At 49.3% G+C, this 12,762-nt stretch overlaps 1 protein-coding gene across 2 annotated transcripts in view; it reads right to left on the bottom strand.

Moving 5' to 3' along the window:
• The window catches only part of MLLT1 (MLLT1 super elongation complex subunit), a 34,488-nt gene extending 22,811 nt beyond the window's left edge, over nt 1–11,677 (bottom strand). Inside the window, exons 1-3 of one of the 2 annotated variants that reach the window (XM_058821244.1) lie at nt 11,532–11,677; nt 7,146–7,326; nt 3,711–3,793 (exon numbers count right to left, since the gene is read on the bottom strand). In XM_058821244.1, coding sequence (XP_058677227.1) covers nt 3,711–3,793; nt 7,146–7,326; nt 11,532–11,543 — 276 coding nt within the window. In that variant the 5' untranslated portion in view covers nt 11,544–11,677. Of the gene's footprint in view, nt 1–3,710; nt 3,794–7,145; nt 7,327–9,013; nt 9,169–11,531 lie in introns of those variants that run through there. The other variant, XM_058821243.1, reaches the window with a different exon arrangement.
• Nucleotides 11,678–12,762: the final 1,085 nt, after the last annotated feature.

The following is a 12,762-nucleotide window of genomic DNA, read 5'->3' as shown; positions in this document are numbered from 1 at the left end:
ACACGAACATTTCCAGTCCAAATCATCTGCTGTCATTAGCCAAGTCGACTTCCAAAAGCTTTATCAATCAACCTGCTGAGCCCCTGCCATTTGTTTTTCAGGATCAGTTACAGCAGCAAAGGCTCTGCCAGTGTTAAAGGAGAGCACGAGTGCTGTGGCTGCTCAGAGCCCCCGGCTGCCCAGGCTCGCTGCAATATTCACAATTTATATTCTGCAATTCAAATAGCAGAGCTGAGAAAGGACTGCTCATGGAGGAGCTGGATTGCAGCACAAGGACAAACACAGGCCAGCAATGTGCACAGAGGATAAGAACAGCCTCTTACACCTTTTTCACACTCTCCTGACACTTCCCCACCCGACAAAAAGGCACCGAGTCTGCTGCTCCAAACACACACAATGATAACAAAAAGAGAGTCCTCCAACACAAAGAGTCAATGGGCAATTTTATGCCAAGCTGGTTAAAAAATCCCTGATGAAGTTAATTAAAACAGTTCTTAGGAAAGCTGCTCCTTCCCAGAGCACAGGTTGGTATTTCTTTAGCCAAAGCAAAGAGCACAGGGGCTCTGACAGCCAGCATTTGTCATCCCAGCAACAAATCAGAACAAGGAAAGGAAAGGGATAAGAAAGGAGCTTAAATTGTGGAAAAAAAACCCATTTCAGCCAACCATGGCAAAGATCAATCTCCACAGCCTGGCTCACTCCCTCTTTAAATCCTTTCTCTTCTCACCTTCACAAAGCTAAACATGCATCAATAAACAAATCCCAAAGCCTCTGCAAGTCTGGTTTCAGCTGAGGACACACACCAACAAAAATGTCTCAGATTGTGAGGAACATATGGCCTCAAGCCCCACCCAGTCACCTCCAAAGAGCCTTTTCACCCCAATCCCAGACCAATCCATACCAGCTACTTGCAGAGAATTACTCAAGGATGAGTCCCAAATGCTGTAATCAATTCACAATATCTGCTGCACTCACACCAGCTGATCCCCACCAGTGGCAACAGGTTACAGAGATCAAAGTGAGAAAAAGGTCTTGAAGTAATGAAGACTTTATTTGGTGTTTTAACACCTTCTTTAATTCAGGAGAACACAGGCTGTATCCTAAACCTTTGCCATTCCTCCTCCTCCCCTTTCCCTATCTTTTTAATTTTTACTATATCCCAGTCTTTGCAGAAATATTTACCTCTTACATTTCCTTCAACTCCACTTACAGAAAATGATCAGAGCTCTTAAAATTCCCAGATGGCATCATCACTGGGCAGAGGAGCCCAACTGAATATCCTGAGCTGGAAAGGACCCTCAGGGATGATCAGTGCAGCCCCATCCCTGCAGAGCCACCCCAACACCCCCACCCTGAGCAGCCCTGGGAGCTCCTTGGCACCATTCCCTGGGCAGCCTGGGCAGTGCCCAGCAGCCTCAGGGGGCAGAACCTTGCCCTGAGCTCCATGCCAAGCCCTGGCACAGCTCCAGCTGCTCCTGAGGTCCTGTCCCTGCTCACCCCCTCAGCTGAACTCCCTGCAATCCTTAGTTCATGGCTGAATCTGAAAACACATCTTTGTTCCATCTTCCAGAACATCACTGGAACATTTTTCCACCTTTTCCCTCAATCACCCCTTGGCCCAATTAAATAATGAGAGGTGCTGCCTGAAACTCCTTAATTAGCAATTTGTTAATCAGCTTAAAAATGGAAAAGAACTTCTCCAGAAAAACATGCAGCTAAAATAACGGCAAAAATGAGTGTTTTGAAGATCTGTAGATTTGAAAAACAAGTCTGCAACTCAACCTGTTCTCCTATTTATTTGTCATGTTTCTGAAGACCAAAATGTCAGAAACAAAGAGCCTTCTCCTAAATTAACAGCTCCTTCCATTGTTTCCAGGGAGAACAGAGCCCACCTATTTCCCTTATTTATAAAAGCCACCTCTCTGCTCAGAGCTGGGGAACAAGTCTGCAGTCACGTGTGTGGAGAAACAATGAGGAGTGATGACCCCAGTGGGTGTGAAAGCAAGTTCTAGGCAGAAAAGCTGCCAGCTCCACACTCCATGAGGAACACAGGAATATGAGGGACAGAGGGAAAAAGAAAACACAGGAATGCAGATGACAGTCACACCTCTGAAAAGCCACAGGAAATGAGGGAGATCTGAGATTCGTGAAAGAAACCATTGGAGAGCTGCAGGGAAAAGGGAAGAGTGGGGAATGGCTGAGTGAAAATAAAAGGGAAGTGTAGAACTAAAACACAGTTCACCCTCTCGGGCATTAGAGGTTCCACTTTTAAGGAATCAGCCTGGGGAAGTTCACATTTTTGGTCAGGAGGGTAAAGGATCTTGAACCTGACTTAAGCCAACATTTAGTGCAGATGAAGAATTTTCTGCTTCCCATCTAAAACCTCAGAAAAGCCACCAGAAGTAGAATTACTTCAAGCTTTTGAGGTGTTTTTGTTGCACTCCAGTGTTTGCCAAAAAAGCTGCTTTTATCAACAACATTCACCCCCCCAGCCCCTGCCTGCCATTCTTATTCTTCTTCTTCTTTTGGTTTACCCTGCCCACCCAAAAAACAACTTGTGGGCAAAACACTCCCAGGTTTAGGAGGTCACTGTGTCTTCTGTGGCTCATTCCAATTTTGTGGATTATTCCTCCAAGCCATAAAGTGGGGTCAGAGCAATGTGGCAGGCCAAGAACCCAAAATGCTGATTATTCACAGTGACACTGCCAGGAGAGCACCCTGGGCTGGAGTGGGACAGAAGGGAAGAGCAGACAGATGTTTGTGGGAGGGACAGGGAAAGGAATATGGGAAATAAATAGATTGAGGCTGTTCCATGTGGTCTGCTGTCAACACACCTGGGCTAAGGGCTCTGAGGGGGTGGGAGAGCACAGATTCCAGGGATGTGGCTCAACATTCTTGGTTTAGTTTACCTCAGTTCCCTCTTAGGGATCATAAGCAAAACATTAGTTTTTATTTTATGATTTAAGCAGTAATCAAACCCAGAAACATCCATTATTCATGTTTAACAAAACAATTTAACTGCAACTGAGGTAATATGAACACAAGTGCCCAATTCCCTGTTTTCATAACCTACAGCACGTGACCTCTGTGGTAGACTTAAAGCAAGCAATAAATCCAAATTTTAACTTTCATATACTTGCTGGCAATGCATCTTAAGACTTAAAATATTTAGTGTTTTCTTTCTGGAAGAGCACTGAGTAAGAACAAGGATATCTTTAAGACAGCTCTAAATACTTGTGCTACACATGCAAATGTTTGTCTTGGGCCTCTGCAGATTTCATACCTATACAGTTAAATTTAACAAGCTTGCAAATTCAAAAGCAGATTTTTTAATATATTGAGAATCAACACAGTGTTTACAAATATTTATAGCATCAGTGTCTTATATTTATTTACTTCCATATGTACATAAAATATTTTAAATTGCTTTAATATCCTCCATGCTAAAGAAGCTACAAATGGCACAATCTCTGCTCAGAATCTCCAGGACCATCCTCTGTCCTGGCATCACCTTTTTATCCAATTCCATTTCTGCCAAAAGCTTTCTTTTGAAGTCTGGCAGGAGCTTCCAACTCCCAGTTAAATTCTATTTATTAGACTAATAAAAAACACACACATAAAACAGTCACATAATTTAGAGTCTTTCTGTCAGGCAGTTTTAGGCTCTGGCACAGCTCAAAACAATTAGAAGACCAGAAATCAGATTCTACCTTGTTTTTGAAGTGCACTTCAATGGGCATAATGAAGCCAGCGTAGCCAGACTCCTCCACCTTGTAGGGGGGCTCCTTGCACACTGAAAGAGAACAAATAAATGTGAGCTTGGAATTCAGCACAACTTTATTTGAGGCAAAAAGGAGCTGCAAGAGGAGAGCTGGGCCTCTGACAGCTCAGGGCACAGTTAAAACATTGACCTTTGTGGAAAAACCCACACAGAATAAGATGGTGGCCACAGGCTTAGTTAAGAACATGAAATCTGTTCTTGGCTCCTCCCATGGAACGGAAACATAAAACACTGCAGGCCTGAGTCTCAGTGAGCTCCTTCCCCTCCTGTGCACCCAGATACAATTACAGCTCTGGGCAGGCCCACAACAATGCTAACTGCCAGCTCCAAGTGCCTGGCAAGGAAAGGCCAAGACCCAAAAAGTGGAACAGCACAGAAAGGTAAACTTTACTTTGATGCCCATATTTCAGAATCAAAACACTGCCACACACAAGCAGGGGATTATTTTTTCCTTGAAACACTCCCCAGTGCTCACAGTTGGGTAAGAGCCACGCTCCAGGTGAACAAACCTGAAGGGCAGGTGAGCACTGCTATTTATTTCACACACAAGGAAACACGAGGAGGAAGGTGAACCAGTTTGCTGTTAAGGTCAGAGCTGCTTAGTGCAGAAACAGCAATTAGAAAAGTTAATTGCTTTTCAGAAATTAATCTGCATGTCCCTGCCTCAGTTCCCCCTGTTCCGCTATCTGCTGTGGGTTCATGTTCCTGAATTTTCCTCTTATCCATTCCAGGATATCCAATTTGGAGGATTTCAGGATCATTTTTTGGCCATGAAGTAGCAGCACACAGCAGCTGCCAGGAGAAACATGAGACCCACACAGATATTCTCCCTTCTCAGGAACTGGATGCACTTGCATATAATTTATGCACTACAATATATGTAAATAAAGTCAATTAGGTAATTAGAGGAATTCAGTGCAAATCTTTTGAGTTTCTCTTAAGAATTCCAAGTAATTAATATGATTAGGAAACAGTACATCAAACCTAAAAGCACACAAATTATTTGCCTTTAATGTAGCTGTATTATCCCCTCCCAGCTCTAAGCACTTCTACCATCATTAAGGTGCTGGAAAGCAGCACTCCAAACACAACTGAGAAAAAAGGGCATCCCTAAAAATAACAAAAACCTCTAGACTTGCTTTAACTTGAATTTCATACAAGAACCCTGTCATTTAGAGGGAAAAATCCCAAAGCAAAGAGCAGTGCCAATGTGGCAGCAGGAATCCTAAGCCTGTGTGCCAAGCAGCCTTTGTTCCTCTGCCACTCTGTTCTGACAAATTCCAAGGGCTCCAAGAGCAATCTGCCAGCAGCACGAGCCCACCTTCAGCACCAGGAGCTGCTCCAAGAGGGCACCATCTGAAAAAACCCTTCAGAAACATTCAGGACTAGGAGAGGAACTTGAGCTACAACCCAGACATGCCTTGCTCAAAGGCACACTGGAATTAGGAGCAAGCTAAAGGAAGTGTAGGAAATTCAGGGACTGGGAGAAAATACCCCTGGAAAGGGAGATGATACAGCAAATGACTGAGCAAAGGCCATGGTTTATACTGCCAGAGGGCAGGGATGGATGGGATATTGGGCAGGAATTGTTCCCTGGGAGGGTGGGCAGGCCCTGGCACAGGTGCCCAGAGCAGCTGGGGCTGCCCCTGGATCCCTGGCAGTGCCCAAGCCCAGGCTGGGACAGTGGAAGGTGTCCCTGCCATGGCAGGGCTGGCACTGGATGATCTTCATAAGTCTCTTCCAATCCAATCCAATCCAATCCACTCCATTATTCTATGTGCTATCCCAACACAGTTATTTGTAATAAATGAATTACACTACAGGACAAGAAGTGTAACCCACAGGTTGTATTTTCATTCTATAAATCAGCTTTCAGCTCAGTCCTGCACCTGCTTGTCGCACATCAGTTTGAACAGAGCAGTTTGAAGGAGATTTTATCAACACAGAGCAGAGTCACACTCTGTGAATGCTGAGCACCTCTCAGCTCCTTTCTTTGTGGAGTCCCACAAATCCCCAATGTCACAGCCTGTCCCAAGGCACCCTGAGTGTCCTGCTCCTGAAGCACTATTGTCAGAAATGCACATTACAACAATTCTCAGGGGTAGCTTGTCTTTCTTAAAGCACTAATGCTGCAGCTCCAGTTACACAATCCTACACAGGAGGAACTGCACTGCCCCTGAGAAGGGCAATTCCTGCTCCTCCACCTCAACCTCATGAGCTCTTGCTGCCCCATGCCAAGAATAAGGTTCATTTTGCTACAGAGACAGAAAACAAAGTCAGAAAATAACACTCCAACCCAACCACAATGACTGCACTGGGCTTGCAGGTACAGCAAAGACACCATCACCCCACGGCAGCATTGATTTCTGCTGGGTTAAGGCCACCTGAACTGGCATCTGAGACTAGAAATTGCAAGAATCTGCAAAACTCTCCATACCCAGTACACATCTGAGCCCAGAGCATCTCTCATGTGCTTCCAGCTTTTCCTGGTGAATTTTAACAAATCAAACCCATCTTTCCCATTGTGTAACATGAATTATCTTCTGCTGTCACTTGTGTCTTGAGAACCTGCACATACTAATGCTTAAATAAGAGGAGAAAGCAGCTCACCTCCTGCCCTTTCAGCAGAAGAAAGGTCAGGGAGAATGGGACCTTTCTCAAGCACAGTGGGGAAAGGTTCAAGCTGGACTGCACGCAATGGATATTTCTCTCCTTTTGAAGGAGATATTTCACAGAAAAGTGCCAGTTGAACACAACCTCGACTTGGCAGAATGCTCTTTCACAGAAATAAAGCAAGCCCAGCCCTGTAGTGAAACCCTCAGGTTTAGCCACAGCCCCGTGGAGAATCTGAATGCTGACACAGCAGCAGAGAAGCTTCCTGACTCCAGGGACATCCGCCCTATAACCTATCCCTATAGCCATGTAAGGCAACATCTTGTTAACCCTACTATTGGTCACTTATGGTCCTTCTAACCTTTTGCCATTGGTCAGGATTGAATCTAGGCCAAGGGTATAAAAGTAGCATACTGTACCCCTACTAACTCAGAAGAAGAGCTGAGACCCTTCATGGACCCCTCCAATAAAGCCATACTCGTGGAACAGCCGGCGTCCTCTCCTTCTCCTCTCTCTACCGTCTGCTGGAGCCTCAAGCCAAGGGCAAGCTACCTAGCAAGCAAAGCTGAAATCATAAGAGCTGCCTGATCACTAAGAGCCGAATATCTCCCTACTTGCTAGGGGCTGACCCGCGGCCTTGGTGTGATCGAGCTGGCCTCTGGCACTCAGTCCCCTTGGGGGCTGAGCTCTGGAGCTGCAATAGCTCGCCCTAAGATAAGACCAATTAAGGCTCATTTACAGCCCCTCTGACCTCGCTTGGGTTTTGGGAAGCTCTCGTGCAGCCGGAAGACGACGCGCTCCACGAAGTGCTGGATGTCGCACTGCTCCGGGCCCCGCACGAACACCATCCAGTCATGGGTGAAACCTTCTGTGGTCGGCTTCTTGCGCAGCTGGGCCCGGTGCCCCAGCTCCAGCTTCACCTGCACCGTGCACTGTGAGGGGACAGAGAACACAAAACCATCAGCAGAGAACCCAAAACCATCAGCTCCAGCTTCACCTGCACCGTGCACTGCGGGGGACAGAGAAACAAAACCATCAGCAGACAACAACACAAAACCATCAGCAGAGACAACCCAAAACCATCAGCAGAGACAACCCAAAACCATCAGCAGACAACAACCCAAAACCATCAGCAGACAACAACCCAAAACCATCAGCAGACAACAACCCAAAACCATCCTAAAGGCACCACACCCCCCAAGGAACACAACACCCCCCATGTGGGATCAACCTCAGGCTGCTATGGACGGCAAAGCTGCCACAAAAATAACTCCCAGCACCATTTCATACCTATTTTCTTCCTAATATTAACATTGCAGAGAAAGCAGCTCTAAAAGAAGGATTGGTTTCTCTGCCTCGCTTATCAGTGAAATTGTCAGCAAAGTCCTAATTGAGGAATCTTTATTTCTAGAAAGTGTCAGAGACAGAACTTGATGTTCACAGCTTACAGAATTCACAGCACTGACAGAAAACTCATCTTGAAACAGGAAAAATCAGATTTTGAATTGGTGGTTTATGATATTCTCTAGAATATATCACTCACCAGAAGAAAATTATGTTTCCTGTATGGTTCTAAATATATTTTATTATCTCACTTTCAAAGACCAAGTTAACATATCTGCCTGTACAATGTCCAACACTAAACTGACCTAATTCTGATTTGCACTCCTGAATCCTACTCTGACCACTGAGTAACAGAGAAGGTGTATTCCACATCAGGCTCAAAGCACAAAAATCCCATTAAGTGCCTTAAAAACCAAATTAAATTAATGGTGAAAATCCACATAGTATTGCAGACTTCACAGCCAGCAGAAAGGAAATGAATTAAACAGATGTAACAGAGAAAAGGCAAATGGGATTCAGACAACAAAATAAATCAAGGCAATCAGAGCCACGTTTGTAGACAGAGAAAAACACTCAAGGTACCCAACTGTTGTGCAGATTTGTTACACAAACCAGAGCAGCAGCAGTGATTCCAACTAAATCTACTAAAATCCAGCTACAGCACAAGGAGGCTCATAGAAAAAGAGGCTGGTTTTAGTCCCTACCCCATTCTTCACTTCAGGCTTGAAAATAAGTGTCTTGCTCTTCCTAGCAAGTCCCAATTACCATTGGGAGAGGCAGCATTATTTGTCATTACCTATATTACATGTTGACCTGGAGCCAAACCAAGGGCATGTTAGACAATGAACAGGGAAAGAGAAAGCTTCCTGAGCTCCAGACAATGTTTAGGGAAAGTACCATCCTTATTTTCTCTCTGACAAACTGCAGCAAGGAGTGTGAGCACAATTAATGCTCACTTTGTATCTCCAAGCCGAGGTTTTTTCCCAGAGCATGGTGAATACTTGCTGGAAAAGCACAAGTGACTCCATCTCAGCCTTCTTGTCTTTGTAAAAAGCTCTCACAGGAGGTCTGCAGAGCACCAGGCATCAAAGCCTGACCTCCCAAATTGCAGTCCAGTTCCAATTTCAACCATAAGCCTTAACACACTCTTTCAGGCAGCTTAAATCTTCACAGCAAAATACCTCCAGCCACCCAACACATCAATCCTAAGGCTCGGGGACAAACTCATCTCGTTAATTCCTTCACCATTATTGCTGCAGCATTTCTTTGGGATACCTTCCTCTGCAAGTTCTCTTGGCAGGCCATTTTTTCCTGTTCTTAAGGCTTATCTACAGCAGCTCCACCTCGTTCCTGCGCTAAGAACCGAGCCTAGGGCCGGCTGCTCTTTCATGTCGCATTAAGGGCTGAGAAGAAAGGCAAGGTGTGCTTCCCTCCAACGCTGCAAAAGCATTGTGGAGCCGGCCTGCCGAAATCCTCAGCTCACATCGGAGCGTGCCTGCAGGCCGGCTTTATCTGGGATGCTTCCCACAGCGCTCACATCCCCTGAGCCAGCCCGTGCCGCAGCCTCACGTTATCGATTCCGTAATTACCCTTTAAATCCTGCTACTGTTGCCAGTTACTACCCCTCTCCTGAGAAGTGCAAATGACTGTCAGGCTACAAAATCTGCCTTTCCGAGTTGAAACGGCTGAGAAATTGGAGCTGAGAACCAGATGGGGCTGTGTGGAAGAGACCGAAATTAAACATAAAAGAGAACTGTTTAACTGAGAGTGAAAGTTGTACTTGCTGCACTCCTCACACCCTGCTCCAATTAACAATCGCTGTGAATTAAGCCAGAAGTTGAAACACATTTGAAAATAAGATCTCCCAACATAACCAGCATCCAAAGTTGCTCCGCTGAAAATGGAGGGTTTTTTTTCCTTTTTTTTTTCCAAGCGTGTCTCTCAACAAAGGGAAATCAGGATCCTATTCAAACAATTTGTAATAATACAAAGGAGCCGGCTTTCAACTTCTCAATAAACATTCTGAAGGCTGCTCTGGTTTTTGTTTGATGTGCTAATTGCCTGAAAGCCATCAGCAGCTCCCATTCCAGTCCTGCGGGTGTAATCCGGGATAGCGGGGCCGGTTCCGAACCTCAGCCCGGTACCTGTTACCCTCACCCCGCACACAAAAGGTTCCGCATCCCCACATCCCCATCACCTCAGGTAAACTTCCCGCACGCATCCTGGAACCCCCCTGGCCCGCAGGGACTCTCCGGGTGGCATTAACCCTTCCCGGTGGCATTAACCCTTCCCGGCAATAATCCCAGGCTGGAATTTGCGGGAAATGCTGCTCGCACCCCCCCCCCCCCCCCCCCGCCGAGGGCGAGGCTGCAGCGGCCGCACACGGAGGGGAGAGGCTGAAACGCCCCCAGAATGGTGTGGGGAGTGTCCCCCCATCAATGGGATTAGGACCCCCAAAATATGGGGTGGGAAGGAGGAGTCCCCATCAAATGACGGGTGTGATGTGCCCCCCTAAATGGGATTGGGGAGAAGGTGTGTCCCCCAAATGGGGCATGGGGAAGAGGTGTGTCCCCCCAAATGGGATTGAGGAGATGATGTACCCCCCCAAAATGGGAAGTGTGGAGGAGGTGTGTCCTCCAAATGGGGCGTGGAGAGGAGGTGTGCCCCCCCAAATGGGATTGGGGGGATGATGTACCCCCCCAAAATGGGGAGTGTGGAGGAGGTGTGTCCTCCAAATGGGACTAGGGAAGGGGTGTGACCCCCAAATGCTGGGTGGGAAGGAGGAGTACCCATCAAATGAAGGGTGTGATGTGTGCCCCCTCAAATGGGATTGGGGAGAGGATGAACACCCCACCAAATGGGATTGGGGAAATGATGTACCCCCCGAAATGGGGGGTGTGGAGGAGGTGTGTCCCCCAAATGGGGTGTGGGGAGAAGGTGTGTCCCCCCAAAATGGGACTGGGGAGGGGGTGTGACCCCCAAATGCGGGGTGGGAAGGAGGAGTCCCCATCAAATGATGTGCCCCCCTAAATGGGATTGGGGAGATAATGTACCCCTCCCAAATGGGGCGTGGAGAGGAGGTGTGCCCCCCCCCAAAAATGGGATTGGGAAGGAGGTGTGCCTATGCAAAAGGTGCGGGAAGGAAGAGCTGTGCCCCCCAAATGGGATTAAGGAGACGTGCCCCCCCAAAAAGGGAGAAGGTGTGCACGCTTCCCAAATGGGGGGTGGGAAGGAGATGTGACCCCCCCTCCCCCGCAAAATGGATTGAGGGGATCTGCAGCCCCCCAAAAGGGTGTGGAAAGGAGACGTGCCCCCTAAATGGGGGTTGTAAGGAGGAGGTGTGCCCCCACAAAGGGGTGCGAGGAGGACGTGTGCTGCCCAAAGGGGATTAGAGAGGAGATGTGCCCCCGCAACAGGGTGTGGGTAGGAGGAGGTGTGCCCCCCAAATGTGACTGACGAGGAGATGTAACCCCCAAAAGCGACTAGGGAGGAGGTGTGCCCCCCCAAAGAGAATGGGGAGAAGGTGTCCCCTTTAAAGGGTGTGGGGAGGACACGTACCCCCCCAATATGAGGGGCTGGGAGGAGATGGGCCCCCCAAAGATGGTGTAAGGAGCAGATACACCCCCCCAAAGGGGGGCGATGCCACCCAGCCCCCCCTTCCCGAGGACAGGGGCGCCCCCCCCATTCAGGGCCCATTCCCGGGGGTCCCTCCCCTACGTGCCCCCCCTCTCTGAGGGGGGGGGGGCGGCACCGCCCCACCCCTCTGGCAGCGCGCCGCGGCCGCTCCCCTCACCTGATTGTCCATGGCTGGGCACAGCAGCGCCGCGGGCCCCGCTCGCTCGCTCCCGCCGCCGCGGCGGTTTCGCTGCCCGGTCGACGGGGCGGGGGGGGAGAGAGAATCTCTTCCCCCGCACAGTCCACGAGCGAAGCCGCTCTGTCCGTCCCCCCCACCCCCCTCCCCACCTCCTCGGCCGCCGCCTGCTCGGTCGCGGCCCCTCACGGCCCCGCCGCCCGCCTCATTGTGTGTCACTCACAGGCAGCGCCAGCCCCGCGCCCGCCCCGCGGAACCGGAAACCGCCTCAGCGCCACAGCGGCCCCCGCGCGCCGCCAATGCCCGCGCGCCGCACGCCGCGGGGCGCGGCCCCGCCCTCCTACCCATTATGGACAAGTGTATCCACCAATGAGCGGCGGGCGGGCTGCGGAGTGGGCGGGTCCGTGGGCGGGGTCAGCGCAGTGGATCAGGCGGGGGGCGGGAGCGGGGTCTGCCCCCCCCCCCCTCCCAGCCCCGTGTGGGGCGATGTGGCGGCGGCTCCGCTCTGGCCGCCGTCCCGGTGCTGTCCCCGCTTCTGTTCCCCCCGGTGTTCCCCTTAGTGCACAGCCAACACAGGGAGCAAGCGTGTGGGCCTCGCCGTGCGCTCCCGGCCGCGCCATCCCGCCCCTTCTCCTCCCATACCGCCCTCGGTCCACGTTTCCCCCGGCGGTGTGTGAATTCCCGACACGAATGAGGTGGGAACAAGGGAGAACGAGGGAAGCCGCAGGTCCCGATAGCCCAGGATGGCCGGGCAGGGCTCGCCTTGTTCTCCGCAGCCTCGCTCCTTCCTGCGCCTTTTTTCCTCTCCTTGTCTCCCTCACGTTCCCCCGTCTCATTTTTCCTCTCGTTGTCTTTCATTTTCCCTCAGTGCTCCCCTTTTCCTCCTGCCTGTCTCTCGTTTCCCCTCAGTTTCTCTCGTTTGCTCTTGTTCTCCCCCCTTTTCCCTCACTCCTTTATTCTCCCTTGTTCTCCTTCATTTTTCCTTTGCTCTCTCTTGCTTCAATTGCCCACATTCTCATTTTTACATTTATTTCCTTTTCCTCTCAGTCTCCCTCATTTCTCCCACCAATCTCCCACATTTTCTTTCAGTTTCCATTTTACCCTTGGTGTTCCTCCTTTTTCTTTCTGTTTTGCACCTTTCCCTCTTTTTTCCTTGGTCTCCCTCATTTTCTTTCAGTTTCTCTCATTCCCCTCTTTATCTCCCCTTTTCTCC

This window comes from Ammospiza caudacuta, chromosome 28, assembly GCF_027887145.1.
Source record: "Ammospiza caudacuta isolate bAmmCau1 chromosome 28, bAmmCau1.pri, whole genome shotgun sequence".
Classification (NCBI taxonomy): domain Eukaryota; kingdom Metazoa; phylum Chordata; class Aves; order Passeriformes; family Passerellidae; genus Ammospiza; species Ammospiza caudacuta.
The sequence above is the reverse complement of the archived record's forward strand: the minus strand, read 5'-3'. Positions and strand labels throughout refer to the sequence as shown.